Here is an 18,712-nt window from a genome sequence, read left to right on the forward strand (position 1 = left end):
GTCCAACTTTTGCACAAGCAGTAAAACAATCAAATCAGACATAACTCAAAGAAATCCATTTTAAATGTGCCGGATTTTTAAGCTACGTGAGAGGTTTCCTTTCGTGTTCTACGATTGAATGTCTACTAATGGTTTATGACAACCTTCAGACAGCCCCAGATATTACCAGCATTTGAGGCAAATTAGAAAACTGGCACAAAATCCATCCCCCACAATTATCTGTTTAAGTTAGCTTGGACAAGTAAATCCCCATCCTCGAACATCTGCAACTCTCTGTGCATGTCTACAGGGTTCCTACTCACGACCAGAGGGAGCTCCTGCCTTGTGTGATGACCCCTGTGAACTTTGTCAGCCTCCTGGCGTCCACCTCAAACCACTGCAGTGGGTCATCTCTCCCAGCGCACCAGGCCCCGTCATAGAGGTCATCTTCATAAAGGCCAGCCTGCAGGCCAGAAACAGCCATGTAAAGCAGAATTTTATTCTAGATGTCCATGTAGAAACACAAAAACACAGTCCATGTATGGTACAACAACTGACTGTCTCTGCAGCCTCTGCTTTGCTTGTTTGTGTTCACAGTGGAGAAGGTGAAGTATGCAAATGTAAACAAAGCTGAGATGTTTTGGTTTAGATCCTTTGACTATCTAAAATATGCTGTCTAGATTAGAATCAGCTAAACTAGATCACTCATAATTGTCAGATGCAACAGCTATGAAACAGGTACAGGCTACATTACTCAAACTGGATCACACATCAAGTGAAAAAGGGCAAAACAAAGCCAGTGAAACAGAGTAACAAGAATGAACGCAGGACACATCTGTGAGACAGTGCTGAGTGTCAAAAACAGTCTGACCGTTTTTTTCATTTCCCAGCATTCCTGATTTTTCTGCAACAGTTTTAGTGGACATTTTACTGATGTTGGTTCAACAGCTGAAAATGTTAAATTAATTATAATGCATAAAATGTTCTTCTCCCAGATGTGAACAGTCACACTTATATGCTGACAGGTCTTCTTCATCCAAACATAAACACTGTCAGGTCTCTTTGAAGTACACAACTCTTATTTTACATGGAGCAGAAAATATTGAAAGATCGGAACACATAAGAATGGGACTACTTTAGTTATCTATATATTCTCACATCAAAGATGAGTCAAAGGTGTATTAGGTGACTATTCAACATCATTGTGTTGTGTTTAATTAATTACATATTGTTAACATTGAGATCTTTTAAATTTGTGGTGTGAGTGGGACTTTCCAAAAGACCTCCACTGAATGTGACCCCTGTGGAAAGGAACCAGCACACACACACACACACATCTCCAGATCTTATGGTGCGTTCTATTTTAACTGGGAACAAAGTTCCGTCCATCTTATATCCGACATGTCATGTGTTGTTATTGGTATTGCTAATAATTCTCAGTGCCGACTTCCGAATGTAAATGGAATGCAGCACTATCACATGTATGTTGTGGCCCTGTGCCACAACATACAAGCTGATTCGTTGATCCAACTTCCTGTATGGATGCAGGTTCAAAACTTCAAAAAATATGTTCATGTGCATATAAAAGATAGTGGGAACATGTATAAACGATACTTTCATTGCATGTTCCAGACGTAAGAAGCAAGTGTTTAGCATCCTTGAACCAAATTCCTATAGCAAAGATGCATGTCAATTTTACTGTTGAATTATTTGTGAGATTTGCAAATAATTCTACTGAGGAGGGTCTGTTTTATGTCCCGTTTGTCTGTCAGTTAGCAGAATATCTCAAAAACTTGTTAACAGATTTCAATGGAATGTGAAGGTTTGGCCATGGAACAAGTGATTACTTTTTGGTGCCAATCCAGATCCAGGTGCTGTTCCAGGACCTTTCATGAACTACTTACTTGAATGAAAAGAATCTGGCCCATGTCTCCCATAATTGACTTTGTATTTTGCTGCAGGATAGGGACACAGTTTTTAACTTTCTAAACATTTCTGTTACGATTATTACAAATGTGTGTTATTTTAGTGTTTTCTAGAATTTCCATTGTTCATATTTTCTGGCCAGCATGCATCTCCTAATATCACAAGACAGTTAAATTCATCACAGAACTGTTGGTGTCTGGAATCTAAACAAACTGTAGTAGCTACAAAAGTGGAAATAAACCAAGTTCACTGGCCACAGGCCTAATTCAACAGGCAGCATCTGCTTTCTATGTGTTTCTCCTGATTTACAGATTATTCTTCTCTAGAATGGACACTTTCTCTGTCCCTCTATGAGGTGCACACAAACCAAACAACAGATCGTTTGTTTTGTTGGTTTCCTGAAACATAATGCTTTGCCATCTTGAGTGAATTAAGAGCATGTGTGTGTTTCATTAATTGTGCAGTTGGATTTGGAGCAGTGCAGCCTGCAGAAGATGAGGCTCGCTGCAGACTGTACGCAAACTAATACTCTCAAAGCACAGCTTGCACTAACAGGAAATACCTCTTCTCCCAGATGCCACTCCTTTTTATTAGGTTTGGGGATGTGTCCCTTTGATGGCAACACAATTACTTTCTCTGTTGTGTTAGCTTTGGAGTATTAAAATATGCTGCTCGCTGAAACAGAATGATGTCATCCACACTGAACTGAAAAGTCAGTTATCACAGCCGACATCTTTCCATTGAACTTAAATATGAACTAAAACTGATCGTAAAATTAAAAGATACTATCTCTTGATCATATATTTCTTTTGTAATGCTGCTGAACATGAAAGCTTCTGAGGAAAGGTGAGATTGCCCAGGGTATGATGCAAGCCCCAACATTTCTGGTAAGCTTGCCCAAGCTACGCCAACACTTTACATTCCCTTCTTACCTGAATGTTAAGACGACCTCTTTGTGCACCGAGGCCGTAACGTTTTGTAGTTGATGCGTGAAGCTGGAAATCATCAATCTTCAATGTCTCGAGTCCCATGGGAGGGCATTCTAGGTAACAAGAATGACAAATTGGCTTGTGATGGCAATGTTCTGTATCATGTGTTGCATTGTTTCCAGGAACATTGCTTTCTGCACAGAATAGCTCCTGAGTCTGTTGTTGTTAATAGCTTGACTCAACAATAATGAGCAATTTTATACAGTGAGCTCAAATGTGTGAAGCAAACAAGACAGCAGCTGCAATCTGTGTTTGTAACTGAAAATATCTAATAATAGGTATTCTAGGCAGAAAACCGAATGTAGTCAACACATAGAGAACAATGAACAGTTTCAGTCTAATAATGTGAAATGCCCAATTTAAAGCAGAATGTGATTGTTATGATTGGGACCATTATCAGTATCATCAAGCAAGTCTCCTTTGCAGCTAATTTGATCACCTGATGTACCCACATCATACTATGAGCTTGAAAGTAGACAAATAAGTTAAAGTGCATCAAACGTTACACACTTATGTGTGCTAACTAATTTTAAAATTCAGTTCAAAACCTGGAAAAACAGATATATATATGAAATGGAGTTTAGCAGTGTGACGGAGGCTTTGATGTCTAAACTGCTATGAATTTCAAAATGTGTCAAGCGTCATGGGTGATTAATGACCATACACTATGAATGCTTCCTTTTTGTAATTTAGCAATGCGCACCTATCACAGCCATCTAACTGCACCCTGAATACATGATTAAATTGTTGAAATGACTATAGCAACATCATGAAAGTGATAAAATGGGAAATTGCAGCGGCTACTGCAAACCTGTCAAGGATATTTAAAGGTATTGGGAAAAAGATATACCATTTGATCAAAGGAAGCTCTTGTGTCAGAGCTTTTTTTGAGCTGTTGTTAAATAATGGACTTCACAGATGATTTTGTGAATCCACAGGCTGCAGAATCAGAAAAGTAACAAATTTGGATTAGTAAAAGGTTTATTCTCATATGGTGCATGCATTTACTTAATGCATGCATGCCCACTGTATATTAAAACAATGATATGCATGCTAGACTGAGAAAGCTTTGGTGCCAGTCCTATTAAAGAGCTGGTATTATGCTTTTTGGCTTTCCCCCTCTCCTTAATTGAGTTACATCTCTTTTTTGTGCATGTAACAGGTTTACAAAGTGAAAAAGCCCGAAAGTCCAGCCCAAAGGGAGTTCCCATCTCCCACAGAAAGCTCTGCTCTGAACCGCTTGAAAACAGCTCGTTTGTAGTCCAGCCCTTCACTTCCTTTCATTGTGACGTCACAATGAAAATGCGTCATAAAGTTTGCCAAGCGGCTAGCGGGGTCAGGCACGCCCTCAAACCAAGCTAGTCTGAGCAGAGGCCCTTTGGCTCCACTCGCCTTTGTTTGGGTTTCCATTGTAGAAATGTTGTACATGCTTCCACGTACTTTTTATCGTATCACCTCACCTCCGTCGAGGTTCCAAGCGAGGTGAGGGACACTAAAATGTAACGTGAAAACTTGACAGACTGCTGATTGGTCAGAGAGAATCGTCACTATTCACTGCATCATCATTGCGTGAACCAGACAGAGGCCAGCAACAGAAAGTTTTAGATTTTACAGTTTTCGTATGTTATTTCATCACTAAATCCACTTCTGAGAAGTTTTGAGGTGAGAAATCAGCTGTATAGATTTTGAATATTGACAGTTTCACGATAAGTGATCGCAGAAAAAAAATGTGCTTGAATATTTTCGGAGTTGAGGAGCTCTGCAAGTGGCTGCGGGGGAAGCCTGTGCCAATCCGCGGGAGGAGCGTGTGAGGCCGGCCAGCCGCCCGCTCACAGAGCCCTCTGCTCCCGCCGTCACACAGCACCGCTGCAGCAACAACGGCAGAGGAAAACACAGCTGGAAGGTTTTCATACCGCTTATCTGTCTTTACATTCTGAGGAATGTTGAAACGTTTTAACTTAAAAAAGATAAAGCTGTGTGGATCACTGGTGTGTGTGCCGCATTGAACATTACGTCGTGGCAGTTGTGTGTGCCGTCGCTATGACGACAAGCTACGTACTATCTGTTAACTGTTAAGGACACCGAGACCATTTTACACGCCTTCATCTCATCACGCCTGGATTATTGCAACAGCCTTTTCACTTGTTTAACCCAAAAATCTATTGATCGACTCCAGACTGTCCAGAACTCAGCTGCCAGGCTTTTAACCAGAACAAAGAAATATGACCACATTACTCCTATTTTAGCTTCATTACACTGGCTCCCAGTATGTTTTAGAATTGACTTTAAAATTCTATTGATCACTTTTAAAGCTCTTCATGGCCTCTCGCCTTGTTATATTTCTGAACTTTTAGTCCCATACACACCAGCACGTACCTTGAGGTGTGTTGTCTGTTCCAGAGTCTCGACTGAAAACTAAAGGGGACACAGTGTTTGCTGTCAGGGCCCCGAGGCTCTGGAACAGCCTGCCCGAGGAAATCAGGTCGGCTGAGTCAGTGAACTCTTTTAAGTCCCTTCTTAAAACATACTTTTATAGGAGAGCCTTTCCCGATCTTATTTGACTTTATTTTATCCCTTTTATTTTATTCTATTTTACTAATCTTATATTTATCTTAAACGTGTATTTTAGTCTTTTCTTTTTATCTTGTATTGTTTTTGTATTATTGTTTTTTGGGTGTTATTGTCTTTACACTTGTTAAAGCACTTTGTAACTTGTTTTTGAAAAGTGCTCTACAAATAAAGATTATTATTATTATCTCTGGGTACTATCTGCAATGGAAAACAGAGCAGGGCCGAGTAGAGTCAAGTCTATGGATTTGCACTATGGTAGCATTTTTCGGCAAGGCAGCATAGATCGTCAGAACACCGGCAACAGTTCAACGTTTAGTCCTGATGGTAAGATGTGGAACAATGATGTTGTGCGGTTGTGAACTTGAGTAACTTATACCATCTGCTAGGTTATGGTCTCAGTCTGAAGTGGCTTTGATTTGGATCACACTACCTTGTTTCTTACGACCCGCCCTTCTCTGCTTCTGATTGGCTAGTAGTCCATACCTGGGAATTGCGCATGTGCAACTCCCAACAAAGATTTTGTAAGATGCATCACTCTGTAGCTCAATAGCGGAGCGTACAACACATAGGGTGAAAAGAAGAGCTGCAGCAATGTGCAGTATGAGAAAAACATGGTGTTTTTTGAAAATTAAACTATGTAAACCTGTTCTGGTACAACCCCTAATTAAGATTTTGAACCTGAAAATGAGCATAATACCACCTCTTTAAAGGAAGAGTGTGTAGGATTTAGTGGCATCTAGCAGTGAGATTGCAGATTGCAACCAATTGAGTACACCTTGCCTCAACCTTCCCAAGCATGTAGGAGAACTTATGGTGGCTGCGAAACTTGCAAAACAATGTGAAAGGCCTTTGAGCCAGTGTTTGGTTTGTCTGTTTTGGGCTACTGTAGAAATATGGCTGGAAGAGGACCCGCTCACCGTGTAGCCGGCCTGGAATTTCATCATTTTTGGGCAAGGCCACTTGGCCTTTGGTGTTGTCAACTTTTTAGGCCACAAAGGACAAATGCCAGGGTAGCAAGGCCTTTAAATAAAACACTGATTTTAAGTCCATGGAAATTATGAATTTATCTTAAGGGTTAATGATGACTTTAGTTTTTTTTTTCCTTCTTATTTGTTCATGCTTATAACCATAACCATTCATCAGTGACGCTGGAAGACATTCAAAGTATGGCTTCATACTAAATGGAACACGATATATTAATTTGAATGACCAGGATAACTTATCTAATTGTTAGACAATAACAATTTACAACAATGGGAGAATGATTTACACTACAGCTGACACCAAACTTGATCACCAAACACCAAACCAGATTATACACTATGGAAAACATACTTAATAATATCCATATTGGCCATATTCACCATGTAATCTTACACACTGGACCTGTAACACATTGAATAAGATGACAAACGGATCAAAATCAAAAAAGTGTGTGATCCTTCAAGACCTTTTGCACACCATATCTGTTGTCCAAGCTGAACCTGATGACATCAGACCTCATCAGAGTTATTTTCTGACTTGACTCTCAGACTTGTTTCCACTGACTAAGTAGTATTCCACATGACCACTAAGCTGTTTGTGATGTGTAAAATCAGTGATGTTAGCTGTGGACACCTAAAGTGGAGACACAACTGTGAAGCACAGTGCTGTGTGACTGGGGATTGTGATGCAGACTGCAGTGTGTGACCTTGACGTCTTGCTGTAGGCATGTTTTATGGCATGGTTAGTCATGCGGAAATACTGCAACGTAAACGATACTCATCTTAACATGGAACATGTCAATTAAAGGCATGGTAGGCAAGTTGTTTCTAAAACACTTTTTGTCATATTTGTTGAAACTGTCTTTTTGTTACTTTCATCGGTAGCCAACGTAGCTACCTACTTAGCAAACAGCTAACGGCAGCTACGAGTGCAGGCTGGTGGAGTGAGCCAGAGTACAGATGATGAATTATATGTAACTGTAGCTGAGTTGGAAAACAGCAGCGCGGCTGGGAGTTGTGTTTGCCGACGCTAACGTTAGATAAGACAGTGTAGGTGTAGACTGCGCCAGTTTAGTTATTCACCACCTAGGGTTATTGTTATACTATGTTTACACTTAACATTATTTTTATCTTGTATCTAATCTATTTGTGTGATGATCTTGTGTCTGCAAGCGTTGTTTGACTGTATGTTACTTTGTTATATCTTTGAACAAGAAATTTTTACAAATGTGGCGATGTAGTTGTGTGTTTTTGTAGTTATAAGAGACATTTCAACGTTAGTATACATAAACAACGCTGGCTAAAGGTCCCCAAGTATCTGCGTTTCTGTTGTGTAAGCCACTTATAAAGTTTGACATTGATCATAGCTAAACCTACTGGGTGAAAACCTTTACTGTAATTGGTGCTGTTATGCCATTATTTATTTTACTTGAAGTAAAAAATCCAGTATGTTTGATTTCTACTGTGCCCTCAGGTCAGCTGCAGATTTGAAGTCTTTCATAGCCCTGCTGTACTTCTCACCAGTATATGCTAATCGGGCCATCCTGGCTGGCCTGGATTACAACCACTGTGTCCACAGTCCAACCAGGAGAAAAGCTGATGACACAATTCAGTATGTTGCATTTTTATTACTCCGGTGCATTTTACTCAATATAAGTGATGAGTCAAAAAAATCATACAGTATGAGATACAGATAGATGGTGCTGATTTATTGTTGTGATTGTATTTTATGTGCTAATGCTAATTACTGTATAAGAAAACAATGTCAGGTATTGCAAACATCTCACTTAGCTGATACTCCTTTCTGTGATATCAGGTATAGCAGGGTGTACTACAAAAAGTCCAGCAAGTGGAGCTTGTACTCATCGAAGGTGGAGAAGGACTGCAGTTACATCGCAGACCTCCACAGTGCCATCCTCCTCCTCCTCCGATGGTTGTTGAGGAGCTGCCTAGAAGCAGAACCAGGAGACCTGATGATCCCCGTCAACATGGGGTTCAGTCAGGTGTTCCTGCCCCAACTGTATTCCTAGATACAGCAAAACGTACCACAAAAAGTAATACGGTTGGTAGCATTTATCATTTTCAATGTTTTATTTTAAAAAGAATGATAATATTCTCTAGAACAGGGAACAATATCCTTTGTATTTTCTCTACCCTCCTGGGCATAAAACAATGTACAGGTATTCATTCACACAGTGGATGGAATTATTTGTGCAGCAGTTAGTGACATTACATCTTACACCCTGCTAGCATTAAACCTTTGTATTGTCCTGGGGGATCAGGATAGCAGTTGCATATCTTCCAGAAACAGCAAATTAGTATCATGACACTTTGACCAAGTGCTCCACACTGCCACACTACAAACTGTCTGTATGCTGCCTGACTGAACTGTCCGTTACTCTGTCGTGGGTCTGGAAGATCAGCCATGTGTGGTGCGTGGAAACACAGTGGTCTGGATGTTGTCCACAGTGCTCAGATTCTGGTCTGTAAAGCAATATATAGTTGTTAAAACCCCAAATTGGAAAGATTGGTGTAATAGGACAGAACATTTATCAACATGATCAGATATTTTTACTGAACAGGGGTTTGTTGTTTTCTAACAGGACTTCTGTGTCCACATTACACACCAGGTCAATGTACATGACACAGATGAGCAGAGCTGTAGTTAGTTGTTGTAATCAGTAAACAATAAAAAAGTAATAACAATAGAGATGGATTACATTTTATAGCACTTTATTTTTGACACCCAAAGGGCTTAGGGGGAAACACCAGAGAAACTTTGAGACAAGTACACTGGGAAACAATTTACTAATATTAAAATATATATGCATATATATACCTGTTCATATGTTGTTGTTGGAGTGTGAAGCTCAATGCAGGTCCTAGAAGATGTGCTCCTTAGCTTGCACCTCGTCTTCTATCCTGCCTCTTCTTTCTCGGACCCCGGCAGACCTCCCTCCTCTCATTTGCCTCAACCTTGGTCCTGTCCCGGTCTGTGCTTGGCTCTGGGGACCAGTCCTCATCAGAGACAATAATGATGTCACCGTGGAAGCTCTAACATGCAAAACCACTTACATGTTAGGAGTCTAATACGAAATTCACGTTCGTGTAATGTAACTGATGGAAACGGGAAAATGTGTATCAGCCTGTTTTTAGCTTTGCCCAGTGTTACCACAGCTGTTAGCACAGTTTCCTGTTGCTAACAGTTTGCTAGCCAGTTCGTTACTCTGTCTTTTTAAACCTATCCAATATTAGCATGCTAGCTTGATAGTGAGTAACAGCCGGGTTAGTTGTTTATTTTCATAATGATAAAGTTAGATGTTTTCTTACCCCTGATGTGAGCCGCTGCTCTCCGCTCGTCACACTGTGCTCATCCTCCTGCAGTGTCTGCAACGCGCGTTCGCATGTTTTGGGGGCGTGGCTTTGGAAGGAGCCCAGAAGGGAGGGGGTAGGAGTTTCTCTGTTGGATAATTTCAAAAATCCAGCACTTTCTGGCTAGTTTCTCAAACTTACCTACCCTGCCTTTAAAGGAGGAGTGAGTGATTCTGCAGGATTGGTGATACTTGAACTCAACTGGCAAACAAATACACCCATCCCTTTAGTGCTCCATCATAAGCTCAGCCCCCCAACTTTTAAATCTCAGAGGTTTCTCAAGCGTTGAAATGCCTACGCACTTGCCTGGTCATATAACTTTCTTCTCTGTATATACTCTTCAGACCTTTTCGTCTTTGGCTGTTTCTCAGACATCTCTCCTTCTTGACCTTCTTGCTTGGAATCCAGCGTGTTCGAATGTGCCGGTGTATAAAACTCTCTCTCCTACTGCCCCCCTCCCCCATCACTCCTGTGCATGACCTCTTAACTGTTGCTTGTTGGCTGAAATAAGGTTGTGTGGCAAGGTCCACACCACTTTCTTTGTTTTACATATACATTGCCAAGGCTGTGTAGGAAAACCAGATTTGTTTTAGAGCACACACAAAACGGAGAGCTTGCAAACTGTGAGGAATTTAACAAAATGTCAACTGAATTACAATCACTTACTACCCTTTTAGGTATTCCTTTGCTTAAGCCTTTCTGAAGTAACAATTTTTGAAGGAAGCATGAGATCAATATAAGCTTTTCTTCAAGGTAATTGAAGCAATTTGCCTTATGCTGTCATGTTTAAAGATTCTTATTCTGTCTTAATTTCTGAAGCAAAAGTGTTGTTAAAACGTTTATTTAAAGTTATTGTTCCTAATTAATGATATATTTTAGAAATTATTTTTTAAGCCCAAATCACGTGTTCATTGCTGTAGACTATCATACTATACTTTCATTTTACTAATACTATTTTATCGTGCAGGTATCTTCCCAGTCCAAACCAAAGGACATGAGTTATCTACGATGCAATAAGTCCCATAGTTAATATCTTTACTGGCAGTATTGCAATTAGTAGTCCTCAAGATGAATAATCATCTTGTATTTGAGCATCCAAATATTCTAGTAACACCCACTGATGCCACAGCAATGGTTTGGCATGTGTGCAGCCATATTCAGGGAACTCAGCCTTTTGTTGGAAAAACACAGTCTTTAAAAGAGAAAGCTGCATGTCACTTAAACATGTTTTCATTTTCTGCTGGAGAGAGTTTGCAGTTCATTTGAACAAATGCCTGTATTTAAGTGATTACAGAATCTGAGATAAATAGAGCTCTTTGTGTGAGATTGGCTCATCTTTTGCACTACAATGGATATCGCCAAGTGAGGGCCAAATGGGCAAATCAAGGTTGACGTGTGAAATCCCTGCTGTCCAACAGCTCTCTGGGTCAGATCAAGCTGTTTGCAGACTTTCCCGGATCACAGCGATGGAATTTCAGAACAAGAATTTCCAGTTGGGCACCAGTCTGTTTGTACATGTAGCATATGCTGCACATGTCGCTGTAAGCCAGGACTGCCTTCACAGATGAACACCCAGACGTGTAACAGGCACAAAGAACACAAAGGAATTTTCTCTCTGTGGATCTGGACTTCTGCAGTGTATATATACATGTGAAGTTGGAAATACAGTTCTGCTGTAAAGTATATATTTGATCCATTAAGGAAGCTGGCTTTGCATCATATAAAACTGTTCCAGCAGCCTGATATGTGTGAGACGATGAAGACCATCAATCACATGCACCAGGATTTTTAAAAAGATCAGCATCCAAAATCCACACATGCATGAGACATTTTATGTTGGGTGCATAGCTTGACACCAAATTAATTCTTGCTGTAAAACTGTAAAGTGTAAAAGTTGTTTAACAAGGCAAATTGCGAAGCCGCTGCGAAATCCTCTTGGAATCAGACATATACTGTAAGTCCTCAAGCTTTATGAATGGAGTAATCACAACATATTAGGGACAACCTGGCCCTTATAGCAGCCCAAAGGATCAAGGTTAGCAGGACAAAAACATAGATGGGTGCCTGCCATGATGCAAGCCCTTAATCATTATTAACATCTGCATGCAATCCTTCGCAAGAGGACCCACACAGGAACACAGCATCTGGCTTCAACAATAATGTGTAACAGAAATGACAAAACAGACAGTCAAGGCCTTATATGTTGCTAACTGGGCCACTTGCCACGTTACTGCTGAGGCCAGAAACCCATTCTGGGATGAAAGTTTAGTCAGGCTATTGTTGAGAATGAGATAAATCTATGTGACAAGTTCTTATTTCACATCTGGTGATATAGTATTTAAACAATTCAGGTGTATGATGTGTTCATATTGCTTTTCAAACAAACACAGTAAATTCTGGAGGAATTGCTTTGAACACTGTGGTAACAATCTAAACAGTAGTGGGGTCCTGTAAACTTGAAATATTAAAGCGGGTAATTTTTGCTTAACAGCCCTGTGGCCACAAATGACAATTGCAGGATAGTAACACAAAACTGTATGGCCAAGTGAACAACTTTCATTTGAATTAATCTGCAGGCCTATCCATCTTGGAAGAATCCGTTTATAATACGATACAATCCAATATTCAAGTATTTATCTATGACATTCTACAAAATAGTGTAAGTAGCATACATAGAGAAGAGTCAGAAAGTTAGAAACTAACATTGACAGTTACATACCGATATCTAAAAAATCATCTATGAAACATTAGCTTGCATTAGCCAGTAATAAGCTGCTGGTCATCCCAGACCAAATAAGGCTATAACAGCAAATCTCCTCAGTGTATTTCATTTGGCAAAATTTGAATTAGTCATTGGAGTTCAGCTTTTAATTTGTAAAAAGAAGATTATGTTATTTAAGTTACATAGTCTCGCTTTAAAAGAAAAATCATTTAACAACTCGTTAGAGACTTCATCCCGAATAATCATTGAATATCATCATCAGCTACACATCAAGCCATAATACAGTTTTTACTTTTCAAGAGCCCAGTCTTTCAAAATCTCAAATGAATTTTATCAAACTCAGCCAGTACAGCTTGACTGTGCACAAGCTGTGATATCTGATATCTTGTTTCAACACATTTCTGTTATGTCTGATGGGAACCATAAGCTGAATGTCTCAATGAATCTTAGATCACATCTTAGATGCCTGTTTAATGAATTCGCTATTGTTTTGGTATGTGTGGATGTGGCAGGCCCAGAGGCTCTGCTACACTTCCAAATATGTTTGAATAATTAGAAATTTGGCGGTAAAACAATTTGTAAAGCTCAATTATGGAGCTCTTGTATAGAAAGTACATGATTTTACGTTGTTGAAGCCTTCAAAGTGTGACCCTGATAAATCAGCTGTTACCAGGAGACGTTGAAACAATTTCGGAAAACAAATGAAAGCCGTGAAAACATGATTTTGGGAGCCTGAGCCTTCGAGATCTTGACTGTGTGGGCTTCTTTGTGCCAGGCGTGATGGCAGGAGTTCTCATTTTCCAACATGCAAGAATATCCAACTTTCTGCTCCCATTCCCATGTGCCAAATTAAAAATTTCTGTCTGTCTAGGTAGGTTCCTTACAATAGCTTCAACATAAACACAGAAATTCACAGTTGGCCACTACAGCCACTCTTAATTTCCCAGCGTTATTGAATACAGCTTCCTGTTATGCTAGAAATGTCTGTCACTGTGTAAATAGGTTTAATAAGGGCAATAGCAGCACGTTCAGAGCTGTGGAAAGTCTGAGGTCAAAGCACATGTGCTTTGCCCTGAATCCCACTTTCAGACGAGCGAGTTTAATCTGTCATCAACATGACAGGAAGGCTACTGGGGCATTCTGGCTTCAGTTTAGCAAATATACAGTGGGCCATGGAAACCAAACACAATGCTTCATAGGCAAAGAGGACATCAGTGCCTCTGTGGCTTGACTCCACTTCTGAGAGCATCATCTTATATAGCCAGACTTTTCCTCTTAGGGACAATATGCTCTCTGAAAACGTTTGCCCTTTCCAAAATATTTGTCATCTCAGAGAGAGTTTGTTTCTTTTTTTCCCCGTCCGAATGGCTCCCGTGAAAGCGGAGAAATGATCCCTGCACATCGGAGGGAAGATGAATTTTTATGAGATCATGAATTTCCCATAACAAGGGAGAGTGACATCAGTTGTTCACTCACCCTCTTTTATCGAGTTGTATTGTCCTTCTTCTGAGATGCTGTTTGGGGCTTTCAGGGTGCTCTTCTTGTTCTTCTCAGCCTTTTTGTTGGCTGTTTTCACTAAGAACAAAATGACATTAATACAGGAACAAAAATAAAAAGTTTTCATTTTTTAGAAGGAGCTTCACAGGTCAAATCATCTTTAAAACAGCTTATTCATTGTTAACAGAAAAAAAAAAACAATCGTTGGATTTGGTCCTACACATATGGATAGATTTAGGATTGGGGACTGAACACAGAGACGATGTCTGGGCACAGAATTTGAAAACATTTAACCCTTGTGCTCCTTGCATTCGATTATAACGTGTCTCACTCGCGATAGTTAAGCCTCTGCTGCTTTTTAAATTTGCACTCTTATTTAAGACCTTTAATATAGTCATACCATCTATAGGATAACTGCCTCAAGTTTCAAATCAGTCACGGAAATACCCAGTACAAGAAGCAGAAGATGGAAGTGAAGCGTGTGCTTTTTATTTGAGTGTCAGGTCAGGATAGGCTCCACGTGATAACAATCCTTCTCACATCTGTAAGTCTTTATCCCTGTCTCATTTTGGGGACAGGTTAAATCCTCAACAATGCTCCGAGCTGCATATGTGGTTTAGCATAACGGATATAGAAGGCTCTGCAATACTCACTGCGATTTCAGGTTGATGGTACATAATAAACACAACAAGTCCCATTCTAATTAAAACATCAGTAAGCAATAAAATGCACTCAAATATCAGATGTTTCAGTTAAGTAATGGGTGCTTTAAAGGGGCTATATGTAGTTTTTCTACTAAAATTAATCCTTTTTTTATTGCCTGTGTGTGAAGGGGTTGTAATCTTACATTAAAATGATCCACTTGCCGGGTTTGGCTATTAACTCTGAAGGCAAGTATTCCTAATTCTATTTGAAGGATCCAGGTCGGATTTTCTGCAAAATTCAGTGACACCTGCATGCGCACTCCCGAGCCTCTCGCTTTGTCTACTGACTTTGCACTCAGCAGCGACGACAATGCAACTTATGACATGGAGTCTGCTAACACTAAGAAACGACCTGCTCCCAGCACAACAGACTCCAACACAAACTCCACATAAGGATAAAAAAAGTTTTATCTGCTGAAGCTCATCAGGACTAATGTGTCAAATGTGTTTTGGGTATAAAAACAGACCCAGAGTTGGCTTTCATCCTATTGGACAGGTAAGCTAACATTACTACAAAGAATGTAAAATATATTTTGATTTTGTGCTTCAGTTGGCTCAAGTTAGATAGCCTTAGCTCGCCGGCTAACGCCGAGCAGTTGCTAATGTTGTCCAGTGCAAAGTTATATCACTTTCATATGACTTCACCAACTAATGCAACCCATGTTACTTTCCTCTGTACCACTGTTATGTCAAAGTGTCAAAGCCTGCAAGAAATGGTGTAATGGTAAAAAGCTAATGTGGAGCGATTACTATCCCATAGTGATGCAGCCATGAGCAGCCAGCTAATGCTACAGAAGCTCGGAACCGCCGCTGTTTGCTTCATAACGTTCAATGTAGATTTATTGCCTTTAACAGATACTCAGGTACACAGCTTCTCCACCTCTCAGTCGCTGTAACTAACATGACCCACATAATATACAACCCAGTGGAAGAGCAATCCACTAAAACTACAGTTAATTTACTTACTGCGGTCTAACTGCTATAAAGTGTGACACAATCTCGTTATAATATTCAGTCCAGCTCACTAACGTTAACAGTTTCATTATCATCCAAAACATGTAGCTGTGCTGAAATTGCTGAGCCTCCGGTGACAAATACGCAGATAGTAAAAGACAGTTATTGAAAGCAGCAGGCGAGCTAACGATGTAGCACATTGGCTAAATGCAGTGTAACTTTATCAAGCTGATAAAAATATTACTGTAACATTGTAGTGGGAGTTTACCTGAGTTTCCAGCATGTTGTGTGAAGCTGGCTCCCTATCTGTCTATAGCTGCTTTCACTTTGCCTTTTTTTGGGAGTACTGTGCCAATATGCCGGTGTCTCGCTGCACTGAATGAAAGGTACGGCGCCAGTGTCGATCCACCTCTGAGATGGCAACGTTGAAGTAACAGAGCCTGAACATGTCTGAGTGAAAAGCCACAGCCTGTATGCTGGTGTTCCTGAGTTTATTGCAGGATTTCTGTATGAAAGTGGTTGTGTTTCGGATTCTGCTCGCTCATGAGTTCAAGCGAGCATGCGTACAAGCGCACGCCTGGTTGCAATCTTAAAACCGCACCGCTAGTGGCCGCTGGAAACTACATAATGCCCCTTTAACATGTACCAGTTATTGCTAAAAAAAAAAAAAAAATACAAGAGAGACAAGGTTTTCACCCCAAATTCACTATATCAAAATCTAATTTCACAATAAAATAACATAAGAAAATTAGGATTGTGGAGTGAAATAATAAAAAATTTAGATTTAGAGACACAAGGTTTTTCAAATTGTATGCTTTCATATCAGTTGATCGTCTACATGCTACTCTAAAGGTTGAGAGACTTATCCAACCTCTTGCCCTATCCAAAAACTAATGTCATTGTCAAAACCAAATTGTGTCATCAAGCTTAAAGAAAGTTTTTTTCCCCAACAGCAACCTTTTGATTAGTGCTTAATAAAATCTCCAAAATGGAAACATTCAAGAACCAAACATCCCCTCAATTGTGTTTTTTCGTTTTTTATTTGTTTTTTTAAATGAATTAATTAAGTTATTTATTTGCCACTTCGGGGAAGCAGAAGTAGCTATAAACACTGCCTTGACACATTATCACCTTTTAAAATTGTTAGGACAAATATCATTTCAGTCAGTATTCATGAGCCTGTAAAAACAACAGTTTATGTTTTTAATTACCGTGCAGTGTGATGGAGATAAAACAAACAACTGTCATCAAAGGAAAACAGTGACTTCTCTCTGTTATCATATTTCTCCTCTAGTCCCACCTGGCAGCAGGTATCCCTGCAGAGACACGTGAAGCCAGATGCCTGAAACATGAGGTCACTGTCGATACAGCTGCTCTAAATTTTCTGCCACCAACCAACCAAAAGCTTCACGCCTGTTACTGTCCTCCAATTACCTGGCAGGATCTTAAACATATCTTCAAACCTGCTACTGCATGTGCTTAGAGTCCCATACAGAGAGCTTGGAGCTGTACATTTCTGTCTTTCACGTGTTCTGGCTCCTGCATGTAATGAAGTCCTGACCTCTGCCGTGTGTGAGACGGTTAATCCTGCTGTGTGCAGGGGCCACACAGAAACATGGCTGTGATCTATGTGTACCGGGGAGTGAGGAGGAGGACTACATGTGGAGGTCATTGTTGTTGGTGTTTTTTTGTCTCTGCACATCCATCACCATGTAAATTGAATTCAGCTGCTCCTCTGAAGTCCCTTAAATTATCAGTTTGAACCCAGCAAACAGCGTGAGCGTCTGGGGCACAAAAGCTGACTTTGAGAAAAAGCAATTTAACATTAACTTTCTAAACACTAATCTGCAACTTCCATCTTTGCTCTTTCAGCTTTGTGTTGTAACACAAGTATCAGGTTCAGCTGATACAGCAAGCCGCAGAACCAGGTGGTATTTTTCATGGATTTTTAGTTTTGCTGTTTAATTCCAAAGCTTTCATACTTTTTCTATACATACAATGTTGTCTTGTTATCTTATTAAAAAAATCAAAACTTGCCTTAAAAGAAAATATGGTTAAAAATAATGGTTAGCCGTACACTGTCATCTAGTGGCAACAGTGACTCATACAGGTTACGCATAAAGTTTCAGCAGAACTTTCTTGTTTTCTAGCTTAGATGCTGCAGCCACACAAACCTCTACTGGCAACACAACAATTTTAAAACTCATTATTGCTGATTGACTGCTGATGTGAATTTCTGCAAGAATATATCTTCACTATCGTATACACAAGAGAGCTTGTGAATGAAACTGTAAGAAAAGCAACACTTTCTCAAGTTCTCAAGCAATAGCGGTGCTTTTACCTGATTTTGCATCAGCTGTGGTTTTATCCGTCTGCCTGCCACTGATTGCCTTTCCCTTTGGAACTTTCTTGGCAGGGTTTTGGCTGGGACGCTCATGCCTGTCAGGTATTGAGGCCACAGGCTTCTCCAGCATTTGGACCTGGTTGTACTGATCTCTTGTCAGCAGCTCCTGCATGTAGTAATCCTCATCCTCACCCGCAGAGCCTAGGCTGAGGTCTGCAAGACCCATGAGGAGTCCCAGCAGAGCCAGGGGGGTTAGGTGACTGAGGCGTTGTCTTGTCATGACCCGGGGGATTATCTCCAGCTCAGAGTCCCAATGCCGTCTCCAGAGGAGCTTGCTGCTGCTGCTGGGCTGTGTCCCATCAACTGCTCCCCTTCCTCTCCCTTCCCACTCCAACACAAAGAGTTCACAAAGTTCTCCGAGCGCTCCAAGTCACTGACGAAAGCAGCAGAGCCAGAGGGTCCATGGACGCCTTAGCCTGGGAAAAATGCAGTGAGGGAGTGAGAAACACAGAGAGCGGGAGACGAGGGAGAGGAGAGGGAAGAGGCAGGGAGACAGACAATACAGTTCCCTCTTTTAGATGTTGGCAGGTGACTCAAAAAGAAACTGTTTTTCTTTTTCTGTTTTAAATTCAAACCGGTACAGACAGCTGGCACAATGCAGAGTAATTTTA

General features: G+C 40.4%; 1 protein-coding gene across 2 annotated transcripts in view; it reads right to left on the reverse strand.

Moving 5' to 3' along the window:
* The window catches only part of cpxm2 (carboxypeptidase X (M14 family), member 2), a 43,433-nt gene extending 24,721 nt beyond the window's left edge, over nt 1-18,712 (reverse strand). The window contains exons 1-4 of one of the 2 annotated variants that reach the window (XM_038736137.1): nt 18,039-18,711; nt 14,019-14,117; nt 2,838-2,947; nt 303-442 (exon numbers count right to left, since the gene is read on the reverse strand). In XM_038736137.1, coding sequence (XP_038592065.1) covers nt 303-442; nt 2,838-2,947; nt 14,019-14,117; nt 18,039-18,321 — 632 coding nt within the window. In that variant the 5' untranslated portion in view covers nt 18,322-18,711. Of the gene's footprint in view, nt 1-302; nt 443-2,837; nt 2,948-14,018; nt 14,118-18,038 lie in introns of both variants that reach the window. The other variant, XM_038736138.1, reaches the window with a different exon arrangement.

Source organism: Micropterus salmoides, unplaced genomic scaffold (genome assembly GCF_014851395.1).
Source record: "Micropterus salmoides isolate LMB-PRFRI ecotype aquatic unplaced genomic scaffold, ASM1485139v1 Ms_hic_scaffold_21, whole genome shotgun sequence".
NCBI lineage: Eukaryota > Metazoa > Chordata > Actinopteri > Centrarchiformes > Centrarchidae > Micropterus > Micropterus salmoides.